Consider the following 12,398-nt stretch of genomic DNA (forward strand, 5'->3'; position numbering starts at 1 on the left):
CCCTCGACTCCCCGCACGAAACATGGACAGCAGGAGGGAGAGGGGAGCGGGCTTTGCATCCGCTCGCCGTGGGCAAAACAACTGAGTGTTGGGAGTTTGGCACCCCAGCAAGGACCCAGTGCGGCGGCTGGGTTATTTCTGGTACAACATCTAGGCCGATAGGGTTATGGAGTTTACTCCCTTCAGCTACTCGTGTGGAGGTAGATGTCCTCAAGCAGCTGTCTGCTTTGGCAAGTAATGGATCGTGCATGGTGTGAGACATAAAGCAAACAGAAGTTATATCTCTTCCCGTGGCCGCAACTGCTCCACTTGCAGTGCTTCAACTGCCAGCTGTGAGGGCGGTGTACGGCTTCCTGCTGTGCCTGCTGCTGCAAAAACATCTCTTTCTTTTTAAGATGCAAGTTAAATGCACCTGGAGAGTCACAGCAGCTCAGACAGGGCAGAGGCAGACGTTGGTGTCATCACCTTTTCCACAACTTGCTAATGCCTTTACACATCACATTTGCACATCCCGTGTGCTTTTGCCATAACTGTTTTCCAGACAGAGAGGCCTCGTGCTGAAATATTGCCTGCACACCCCAACACCACCAAGGCGCTTAAAATGGTTTGTCCTCATTTTACTTTTTACAACTGTCTCCCAAGAAAAGTGACTTTGTACAGAAAATCGTGTTAAAATTGTTAAAAGCTTGTTTTGGAAGTTTTGTTCCTAAAACATTTGTACCTTTGTCCTTTTACATGTGCAGCAGTCCAGATGCTTTCATCACTGAAGTTTCTAGGTTGTTCCCAAAATCATGGGCTGTAGTCTGCAGCCAGCAGTCAGAAACATGAAACTTGTACAGTGTTCTCAATTAGCAGTGTAACAAGAGGGCACGATGGTGAGAAAGGGCACAGGTGAGTGGTGATCCAGAAAGCACAGACAGCATTATTTAAAGTTTTCTGTGGAAGACTTGTGGAGGGTTGAATTACTCTGCAGATTCTGTGCAGATTTAGAAGATGCCACAGGTGGCAGCAAAGGAGAATTATTCCAGATTATATTTACATGATGAATGTTTTATTGTATTTTACATCAAATAAAATTCCTGAAAAACACAGCAGAGGTTTCTTTCCTGTGCAGTGAAGAATAGAGATGTGGCATCTTTTAGGTTTCTGAAGGATTTAATCCTGCTTGGAATTATGCCATTATAGGAATATTGACTTCCGTTTCTAGGATTTGGTTAAGGTTGAATAAGTCCATCGGACAGAGAGAGCAGGTTTTTGAGGAAATGTGTTTTTTCACACACATTCATGTGTTTTTCTTTCAGCAGCAGCCCAGGCTTAAGGAGCTGCTGGCACCACAGGCCCCCCACTGTTCACCTCTGTCCTGATGCCTTCCCTTTAGCCGAGCATGTGTCAGTCCACACAGTGTGATGAGGGAATTAACCCCAGTTAAATTAACTGCACAGTAACAACAGTTGTTGTTTGTTGGTTGGGTTTTTTTAATCCAGATCTGGGATTCCTACCTGTTGGTTACCAGCAGGCCCTGGGATGGCTGTACAAGCGAGAGGATGCTGCCAGATGGAGCAGAAGGGAAATGAGGGGATCCCATCAGGGACTGCCTTCTAGGACTGCCGCCACCTGGATCTGGTGCTGAGCTAGGAGAGACCAAAACTGAGACAGACTGCCCAGGAGCACAGTGGTTTTCAGTGTCAGACTTCCCATTAAGACAACTGTCAATGTATATTGAATAGATACTCAGGAAAAAGTGAGTACTGGGAGCTAATAGACCTGTTCCCAACTCATAGATCTGGAAATGGGCTGACTCTTTGATCTCTGGCTGCTGTGACATCCTTCAGGCCAAAAGCCTCCTCGGTTCCCTTGCCCTTTATGGTTCCTGAGGTGTTTCAATAGCTGTCTTGTGACAGCAGCTGACATGCTTCCCTTGGTGAAGGAAAGAATGGTGAGGCTTCCCACCACGAAGCTTCTGGAAGCTTTCATTGGGAGATACAGGTGTAACAATTATAGACTTTTTAAAAGTCTACATTGTTACAATGGCAGAAAAATAACTTCCAGACACTACATTTTGTTGCAATCGATGCTGCCCATGAGTGCAGTGTGACCGGTGGCTCTGCCATGTGGAGTAGGAAGCTCGGGTGACTGAACTGTGGGCAAAACATTTGGTGCCCTTCGTGCAGCCCGGGATTACACACACGGGCCCCAGGGTGCGGGATTCACGCTCAGTCTCTTCATTACCTGGCTGCAGACAATTGCATTTTCTAGCAGACATGCCTGTGAGTGGATGAGGCTGCTGTGAGCAGGTCAGGCTGTGCTGCCTGTCTGCAGGTGCTGAATTCTGTGTACTTCTAGTCTGCCTCAGTTTCCCTGTCTGGGCTGGCTGGCTGTTACCAGCATGTTCATCTATCTTGGTGATGAGTCCTTTTCTGCTTACCAGTGGTATGTGCTTTTGCAAAAGCAAAGCAATTCTGGAGCAAAACCAGAGCCCAGGAATCATATTTTCCCTTTCCTGTTGCTCAGAACATCACACACTAATTTTGTCCATGGGATCCTCGTGGCCACTCTTCTGTATTGGCTTGGTTTGAAACAGATCTAAGGCTGAATAAAAGCAAGGGGGACAGTGCTCTGATTGTAAAGGAGTGTGCTGTTAGGTGGAGATCACAATAGGAGGCTTTTGCCTCCTCCCAGGCAAGCAGGATGCCATGAAAGCAGGACTGCCATGAAAGACAGTCCTTGCTTCCTTCTGACAGCTCTCTCCTCTTCCAATGCTGGCACACTTCTCCACAGCTCCCACAGAGTATCGTCCCTCTGATGTTCTAAAAGCCGTGCCTGTGGGGTAGTGCAGTGTGCCTCCTGCAGCAAGGACAAAGTGCTGTGTCTGGATTCAGTGGAGCTTCCTTTCCCTGACAAGTAGTTTTCCATCCTTCTGTGCCCCTCGTAGTCTGACAAGGAAGTTTCTGATGCCTTGTAGGTGCCAGCATCTGCATGGAGTCATACCCAGGTAAGGGCTGGAAGCATTCAGAAGACACTCAGTTTTGTCCCTTCCTGTTCTGCAGACTTGCTTTTATTTGTGTCCCACCAAGGCACAAAGGGGGAGTTTGTGTCTTCCCTCAAGAAGCAAAAGCTACAACAAAAATCCAGAAGTGGCTTGTTTTTTGAAATTAAGATGGCTAAAACTGAGAGCTATCTCTAAGGGAAAAGCAGACTGCCTTGTGTCGATACCAAAAATTAAAGGCTGCTTCAGACACTGTTTATTTACACTGATCTTCACTCTATTTGTCAAGAGAGAAACTTCTTGTGCTTTTGTCGGTGCTGGGAGTGCCTCAGCACTGAGGAACCTGTGCCAGGAGGGCTCACAATACAAAATGTGCCTGTTCCTGCAGTAAAATGGTTTTAAGCTTCAGCTGGAGAACATGCTCTCACATCACTGCTGCCAGCTCTGAGCACCCAGCAAGGGTAAGACAGGCTATGAAACACAGAGACTGAGGAGGAGCAGGGGGAGATAGGCCCTGTGGCAAGTTTTCCAGCTAGCTGGCTGTTCAACCTTTTGCATGTCAAGCTGGTGAGGTTCTCTCAGGGTCTTGGGGCTACAAAGTCATCTTTTAATGTGCAGTTTAAGGTCCTGCCATATGGAAGCATCCCAGAACGCATGGCAAGAGGAAGCAACAGTGTGACTCCCAGTCCTGACTTTGCTGACACAGCCAACACACCCCTTTAAATAACTAACATGTGAGCAGTTCTGCTGCTCAGCCATGGGGGGAATGGGACACCAGGGGTTTTGCCATGCAGTGGTTTGTAACCAGCAGTGCAGCCTTGGCTGTGTTCAAACTCCTCTGGCTTGTCAGATGTCACATCACCTTGTTCCTTCTAGGACTCTGCAGGGACACAGCTCTCACACAGTATTTTGTCATTCCAGCAAGGCTTATTTTATTTTTCTTTTTCTATTTTTCATGTCTTCAACATGAATTCTCTGGTCGCTAAACCCGAGACTGAGGTTTTTAGTAGTGGAGATTTAGCAGCCTTTTGTCAACCTGACTAAATTTGCAAAGATTTGGTACCTTGGAGATCTCAATTTCTACATCAGTTTAAATTGAAATTGGCCAAAAAGTTCAAATCTTATCACAGAATCATAGAAAGGTTTGGGTTGGAAGGGACCTTACAGATCACCTAGTTCCAGCCCCCCTGCCATGGGCAAGGATACCTTCCACTAGACCAGGTTGCTCAAAGCCCCATCCAGCCTGGCCTTGAACACTTCCAGGGATGGGCATCCACAACTTCCCTGGGCAACTTGTGCCAGTGCCTCACCACCCTCACAGTGAAGAATTTCTTCCTAATATCTGATCTAAACCTACTCTCAGTTTGAAGCCATTTAGCCTTGTCCTGTCACTACATGCCCTTGCAAAAAGTCCCTCTCCATATATTAGGAGACTGACCAAAAAAAGGGACAGTGGTCACACAAACCTGATTTCATTAATTTAGAGGAAGTTTAAGAAAAAAAACACGTTCTTGCTATTAAGGCTTAAGTTTAAGCTATCCCTGGATAGCTTGTCCCTGAGGAAGCAATCCCTGGATAATTATCTCACAAATTAAATTAATTGTAGTCCAGACACATTTTTGTGGTTGCATATATAACTACATCTGCTCCAGAGCTTCTGCTGGCAGGAAAACACCATATAATTTCCAGCTTCTCTAGCAGGGCCATGATAACAAAAATTGTTAATGCATGCTAGGCTTAGGTTTTGAGGTTTTTTCATTCTGCCTAAGAGGAAATCTTTATATGAATACTTAATCTCCCTTTGACTGCTTCTAGTCATTGTGACAAAGCTCTTTACAGCCTCCAAATGCTTTTAGAGGTTTATCAGGTCTTCCCAATGTACAGACACAAGATCTATATATTGAGGCCCATCCAGGCTTTTAGGTAGAGTTCTGAGATCTTACAGTGATGTCATGTTTTTAATTTAGAGTTGTCATTTTTCTAGTCCTCACAGCTTTAACAAGGAAGAGCTTGAGCAGGGTGGGCTGTGTGTACTCCTCACTCTGGCTCGGTTTGCAGATGCCTTGAAATATATTCTTGAAAGGCCTGAGCTGCCTGTCCATTATGGATATTCAACTGTGTCCCTGAGAGCTGCTCCTTGCTAGAGTCCTCTACAGAGAAGAGAGGGCTCGCCTTTCTGGTCAGCCCAGGGAGCGTGTTCACCTCCGCCTGGGACACAGTGGGGTGGATACAGCCAGTGTCTTCAAGGTCAGAAATGTGACTTGGCCATGCTCCAGGCTGTCCCAGTGGGTGCCTGGGCACTGGGGATTGAAAGGGAGATGGGGCTGTCACAGTGCCCTGAGTGTGAGCTGTGACCAAGGGGCTGGGCTGAACCCCTTTCAGTGCTTTTGTCCTGACAGGGGTGCAGAAGGTACATGGGGCACATCTCCAGTGTGATGGAGCCCATGGCATTGGAGAACCAGAGCAATGTCAGAGCCTGGTGACATCAATCCCCAGCACAGGTTATTTCAGATCACCAAGTACAGGGCCAGGCTTGCCCAGCAGCTCTGTGCACAGACAGAGGGTTAAAATACATGCAATGTGACAAGAGGTTATGTTCTCTCTGAAAGACGCCTGTCTTGCTTGGCTCAGACCTGATTACCTCTATATATGCATGGTCTATGCTCCTTTGAAAATTCAGCTGCCGTGTCTCCTTGTTTTTGGCCATGAGGAACTAATAGTATCTTGTGACTTTAGCCCTGTGCTTAGGAGGGGGATGTGACTTGGTGGGGTGAGCCATTTCCTGAGAGGTGTGAGACGTGACTTCAAGACCCGCTGGTGCCATTCGTGTATTCTGCTCCGAGGAGTTGATAAGAGCTTCAGACACACAGAGAGCCTTGAAGGAAGCGGTGGGGGAGGCGGGGAGGCGTAAAAACCCAGCAAATGCATATGAAAAGATCAAGGGGCTGTATTTGCTAAGTCCCAACAGGAACAGATTTGGAGCAAGATGCCCAAGTTCAGAGAGGACCCAGACACAGCAACAGGGCAAGAGCAGAATATGTCTGATGGCTGGCAGCTGGCTCCGTACCATCGGAGGGAGAGGAATATTAAGGATTTGGGACTGGGGGGGAGATAAGAGCAAATGGTGGGGGAAAAGGGAAAGGGCAATAAGGAGGAAGGTACCTGGAGACAGGAGGGGCTGGTTGAAAGAGCAGGGGATATTTAGTGTTGAATTTAGATACACTTAAACCTCAGCTTACCTTTGGGTTTTGCAATACCCTGAGAATGGCAGGGTGCATGTACCTGGTGCTTCTGCAGTGAGAGGGCAATCCCACCAAGTTTGCTGTGGCAGCAAACCCTAGGCTTAAACAAATCCTCGTTGCAATTTCTCTCTGTTCCCTCTCTGATTTTACAGCATGTGTTATTGTGAGAGAACCTAAAGTTTCTATTTGATAGAGTTCACTGTATTGCTTTGCTTACTCACATGCTCTCTGAACAAGGTCATACCTGACTCTCAGAGATATTTTCCTTAATGAAGATTTGCTGAGAACTGTTGGTGCAGGTGGTTGTGTATACAAAATAACTGCATTATCCCAACTCCCAAGAATGTTTAATTAAGTAACTGTGAAAGCAAGGGAATATATCTGCAGATGAACAAAAAAAAAAAAAAAGAAGGACAAAGATAAGAGAAGAGCTAAGGGAAAAGACAGGACCATGTTTTCCTCCTTTTCATTCAGCACCTACTTACGAGAGGCAGCCTGCCAGGGTGCAGCCAGAATATACACACAGGGCAGGGGAAAGCAGAGTGATGGATAGCAGAGAGGCCACATGCTCCTCTAACAGCACTGGATAACAGCAAGAAAAACTCCACACAGTCCCCTCTCTTCCCTTTTCAGGCTCCTTGGCCTTAGCAAGCAGTGTTAAGGCACTGTTTTGTACCTTTTCTTGGCAGGCTCTTAAACCCTTTTCATCATCCTCTGCATGTGGTAAGCTCTTCCTTCTACTCCAACTTAACAAATGAGTCACAAGATTCTCTGTTTCTGTCTTGCAGTGTTTGGTATCTGAGAGCTGCTGAAATTAATGAATTTTTATGTAAGTGTTTGTTTGTTTGTTTGTTGTTTTGTTACAGCTTGTGTCTCATGGTTATTGAGAAAAGGATCCAAATGTGAAGCAAGGTTTGCTCCAGTGGTTCAAAATCAGAAGACAATACATAAAACCAGAACTTTCCTGGTATGCTTGGATGCCTGTTAGGATATGAACACAAACCCACTATCTTTCTCTGCCCTTGGCTGCCCTGGTGCTATTAAAATCCACCAAGTCTTCCCTCTCTGAGTGGTACTGACTGGAGAATTTTTCATCTGGCTTCCCTGTGCATCCCTGCTGCTTCTCAGGCATGTGCCAAGGCCAGTGCTCTGGCTTCAGTCTAATAATTCATTCTAAATATTTCCCACCCTCTTTTCTAATTAGTTTTGGAAATGAGGGACTTTTAGTCTCATGTATCATGACACTTACAACAAAACCATTTTGGTTTTGCTCTTGCATTTTTTTCTGGGCTCTTCAATTTCACAGGTTTTCAAGCTTCTGTACAGTTTGGAAGATTTTCAGGTTTAACATGTGGATGGAACGTGGGAAGTTTCACCTGAGCTGGGGTTTTGCAGTTGATCATTAAATCAGCAGTTCCACATGATCATAGCTGGGGTGTGCAGTGGTTACTATGCCATTTGATGAAGTCATTCTCTTCTGTGCATGAATTGACTCATATTTCTTTGCTATTTAAAATCACATTAAAGTAAACTGCCACACAGCACGCTCGGTAGGCATTATTTCTGTGGCTTATCCTGACTTTTGTAAGCCCACAGCACAGGTTTTGGGTATTTGACTCACACAGAAGCTCCATACATTTGCATAGAGCAGCATCTCCATCCTCCTCCCCCACTATCCATCCCCCTGCCTCAGCCATCCCAGATAAGTTGTCCGATAGCACCCTGCGTGTTGGCCCACTCCTCTGGCAAAGGCACTCTCTGAGGCATGTCCCTGCCTCCAGCCTGCCCCCCCAGCTGCCCTGCTCAGGCAGCTCCTGCCCCAGACCTTCAAAATGCCTCATTCTCTCACTCCCATTTTAAATGACAGCTGTTTTTCTTCCCCTTTTATTCAAGCTCAACTCCTCTGCTTTTATTTCTGGCAGGGTTATTTTTCTATTTGACTTTGGCTCTGTTTGCCAAGGGCACACCCTTGTCACCTCCTTATTCTAATCCTCTCGTTTGTTGACTAAGGGTCTTCCTCTCTTTCCTTTTATTGGTACTTTTATCTCTTTCTCCATTATCTTTTAGTCCCCTTGATTCTTACCCCTCTCTTTTGCATACGACCAAGTTTATTTTACACATTACTTGGGGTATCTAAGACTTTTCTCCTTGACAGCTTTTCTTCCCTGCCCCTGGAAGGTTCTCTGTGCTGGTGGACACGTGCCAAAGAGCAAATACATTTATTACTCCAGATGAGACAACTGCAATCCAAGATGGAGAGTGACTCTGGGCGGCAGTGATCTCAGCAGCTCTCTACTGCCATCTTAGCCATCCCCCACATCTTTACAAGACCATGTTTTTCCTCTTTTGCAGTCATATCTTTGCAGCTGGGAGACTGTCCTAAGGTACTTGAGGTAAGAGAAGGTTTAAAGGAAAGCTGAGAGTTTGCTGCAGGTGTGAGTGATCAAAAAAGGGTGCAGCAGTGTCATAGGGTGGGTTTCTATTTGCAGTTCTACTGCTGCTGGCCTCTTTTGTCACTCACTGACAATGCCTGAAATATGGCTGTAGACAAAATCTTTATGACAGTGGCTGGAAATTGCACAGCTGGGCAGGATATCACATTGATCACAGCACGACCTGGGTGTTTTACATCGTGTGTGTCTTGGTCAGTGCCAGCATAGCAGTGTTCATGGTTTTCTAGCATTTCAAAAAGGCTGTATTTCTCTCAAATTTTGCCAGGATAAGGGCAGAAGTGAGAAGATAAGGAGTTTCCTTTGATTAATCTCTCTTGGTTGAGCTCTCCTTCCTCTGTGTTTGGTATTTTTATCAACTACAAGGCAGCAAGAGTCCTGGCATGTACAAAGCAGTCCAGGAGAAATAGGGAACCTGCTGCCACTAAAAATCCTGACAGACTGATGCTACCTGCCCACAGAGCTCAATTTTGCATCTCTTCAGCCAAGTGGTGATCTTTCCTCTGGCTGCATGGAGCAGTCTCCTGCTTGAGGGACCAGGATAATTTCTAAGAGCCATACAGGTGCCCAACCAAGTTGCACTCTGTCCTCACCTACTTGACCTGACCTCCTTTACTCCAAACAAGTCTTTGCATTTCAGCTTTCCACAGCAGCAAGTTAACAGCATATACCCAAGTCTGGGCTGTCCAAAAACACCCGTCAAATGCCACTGTAACTTGCTTGTGGCTCCATTGCTGAAGAGAGGTGTATGGCATGCTGGCAGAGACACACAGGGTTGTTCTAGAAGATGTCTGTTCCAGAGTTGGATTGGTGCCTGCTTCCTGCTTTCCATTCTTTATCTAATCTTGAAGCAGTGCAGCTTCAACCAGACTCCTTTGGCTAACCAAAGTGCAAAAGCTGGTTTCAGATGGAAATTTTCCTTAGAGACTATGTAAAATGTGTAGGCACAAATAGCTGCAAAAGACCGGGTCATTCATTCCACATCTGAGTGAATTCTTTCTCTGTCCACACTGCCCAGGGTCACTTCTCAAACTCTGGCCAGTGTTTCCAGCAGCTGGAGAAACCATGGACCACATCACACAAAAGTAAAGACTTACCTTTTTTTCTCAACAAAAGGAGAGCCACTCCTGTGAAATCCTCTCCAGATCTGTGGGTCCAGGTTGCTGGTTTTCTCCATGTAGGCACGTAAAAATCATGAATTGTGAAAAAAAGGGTGATGAAGTGCTCTTTGGAGCACTTGCAGAATAGCCATGGTTTAGATAATGGCATTTTTTTTCCTCTGGGTGAAGTTTGAACCATTTTGGAGCTGACCAGTGAACGTTGATATGAATAGGAAGGGGAGCATAGCATAAAGAGGACAGCAACAACCCTGAGGCTGGGAGACTTGTATGGTTGCTGGTGTCATATGCTTAAGCAGAAATTCATTTGACTTTTTGGAAGGGGAAGGCAGTGGTGGTCAGTCCTGGCTGCTGCGCTGGGTACGTGCTGATTCACTTGGCTACAAGGACAATGTATTTTGCAGCTGAGAGGAGGCTTTTGTCTGGGCAGTTTTAAGGAGGAATTGTGCCATCACACCCTACAAACAGCAAACAGTGTCAGATTGTGAAAGGGCTTGTGCCAGTCAGTTTCACCTGTGATGTTTTTGGCAGGCCATCTAACCAACACCCAGGGAAGGCTCACAGACTGGTGATGTACCGTCTCCTCTCATTTTGCAGTCTTTCCTGGTGAAGGTAGTCTAGACATCTCTGGCTTGGCCCCTTGAAGGGACTTCTTGCCAGGATAGTGGGTCCCTGTAAGATGAAACAGAAGTCAGGCAAAGAGTAAGATATTGACATTTCCCCATGAGGTCATTTAGGATCCCAGAAGAAACTGTATCTAAAAACCAAACAGTCCTCAGTCACAGACTCAGAGAGGAGGTGCAGTGCATGTAAAGCTGTGAAAGTACCCCAGGAAACCCAGGCCATGGAGTATGGCCAGCTGCAGAGTAGTAGAGATACTCAGGCACACACAAGCACAGAGTGGATTTAGACATTTTGGGGGCTAGACTTGAGTCCTGGATACGCTTCAGTTTTGTTTCAACTAACTCAGCTTTGTTATTTTCTTAATAGTGAATACAGTGCAGAGCTCTCTCCCAAAAGCTCTGGAAGCTGCTGGTCTAGTCCAGAAAGGGGGCTGGGCGTGTGATGCTCCTCTCCAATGATTTTTATTGCACAGTAGCTTTTTCCCAGGTGCCAGCAGCAACCTGGTGGCACCAGTGATAACAGTGTAAAAGCACTTGGCCTCTTTCAGTTTGGACAGTCATCCATGAGGCACTAAGTGCACCCACTACAGCAGGGTACTACAGCTGTTGGTCACTGCTGACCTGGGCCAGATTTGATTGCTGATCCTGAGATGAGAGGTTTCACTCTGTCATTCTCCTCCAGAGATTTCTGCTCTTCCTGGAAAAAAAATATTCAAGGGCATTTCTAAAGGATGCAGGAAAAAGAAGCAAACACATCCCCTGGCTTTTTCTTCTGTGCTGATATTGCATTGTTTCCTGTGACCCTCTCTCCTCCCAGCAATGCATAGATTTCAGGTTGCATAGGCTGGGTGGAATATATTTTAGAGCAAGACTCTATTTAGCCGTGATGTCAACTGCAGCCAACTATAAAAAGCTCAGTAATGCTCTTTGAAAGTGTAACAGCTGCTGCTCTGCGCAGTCCCTGGTGTATTACAAGTCCGCCCTACTTCATGTTCACACAACCAAAATAAAATACAATAGCAATCATTATATAGTTCAAGGAATTTGGGACATAATCTCCCCAGAAACCAGGAGGAATTCAAGGTTAGACAAACGGAGTAATTTTGCATGGTTTGTTAACAGAAAGGTAATTTTACCTCATACTGACTATGTGCTATCAGTGATCCCTACACAGAGATAACAGAGCAGCAAACCTTCCTTTGGGCAGCTTTGCTGGGTGTTGTTCACATACACTTACAAACTGAACTTTTGCATGGGGTAAGGCCATCAATATGTTACCCAACATATGAAACCTATTTTCATCCTTAACTGGATTTGGCCATATATTTCAAAAAACACTGACCAGGCTAAAATTTCCCATCAAAGCAGGAAAGGAAACTGTTGAAGGAAATGGGATTTATTAATCTAGAGTGAACAGATAGAAGTGAATGACTGTGGAATTGTGCTAGCACTGCACAACCTCATAGTACTGGAGAGGTGGTTTTGGCTGGGTCTCTGTTAAGGACAGCCCTGAAATGGTGGGTGTTGTAGTAAAGCCAGTTTTTTTTCCAAAATCTGAACAATAAACATTCAGGAGTGATCCCCACATTTCACTCTGTGGACTTGCTTCTGTTGAGGACTTTGAGACATCTTCCAGGCATTTGTCTGCTTTTCTAGAAAATGGGAAGGTTGAGCAACCTGCCCACAGTGATGTGAAAGTCAGTGAGTGGCAGAGCAAAAAGGTGAGCCTGGCTGTGCTTTCCCCCTTCCCTGTAGTTGCTGGCCTGTGTCTGGTGAGCTGACATTACCAGTGGCACATCCAATTCCATTTTCTGAAACCAACTGAGACAGCTCAAATAATATGAGTCCAGGAAGCAACAGCTACATAAAAAAGAAGGACAATTTCAGACAAAATCTCATGAGTGCCCAGTTTGCTGTAGTGGTTGCTTGAAGTCCTGCTGGGCTGAGCCGTGGCAGGGCAGGGCCTGTAGGGGGGACCA

At 45.9% G+C, this 12,398-nt stretch overlaps 1 protein-coding gene across 1 annotated transcript in view; it reads left to right on the forward strand.

Moving 5' to 3' along the window:
- Positions 1-872: 872 nt before the first annotated feature.
- Positions 873-12,398, forward strand: part of ACBD3 (acyl-CoA binding domain containing 3) — a 39,564-nt gene continuing 28,038 nt past the window's right edge. Inside the window, exon 1 of the mRNA XM_017729612.1 lies at positions 873-891. Coding sequence (XP_017585101.1) covers positions 873-891 — 19 coding nt within the window. The remainder of the gene's footprint in view (positions 892-12,398) is intronic.

Source organism: Corvus brachyrhynchos, unplaced genomic scaffold (genome assembly GCF_000691975.1).
Source record: "Corvus brachyrhynchos isolate BGI_N302 unplaced genomic scaffold, ASM69197v1 scaffold101, whole genome shotgun sequence".
Taxonomy (NCBI): domain Eukaryota; kingdom Metazoa; phylum Chordata; class Aves; order Passeriformes; family Corvidae; genus Corvus; species Corvus brachyrhynchos.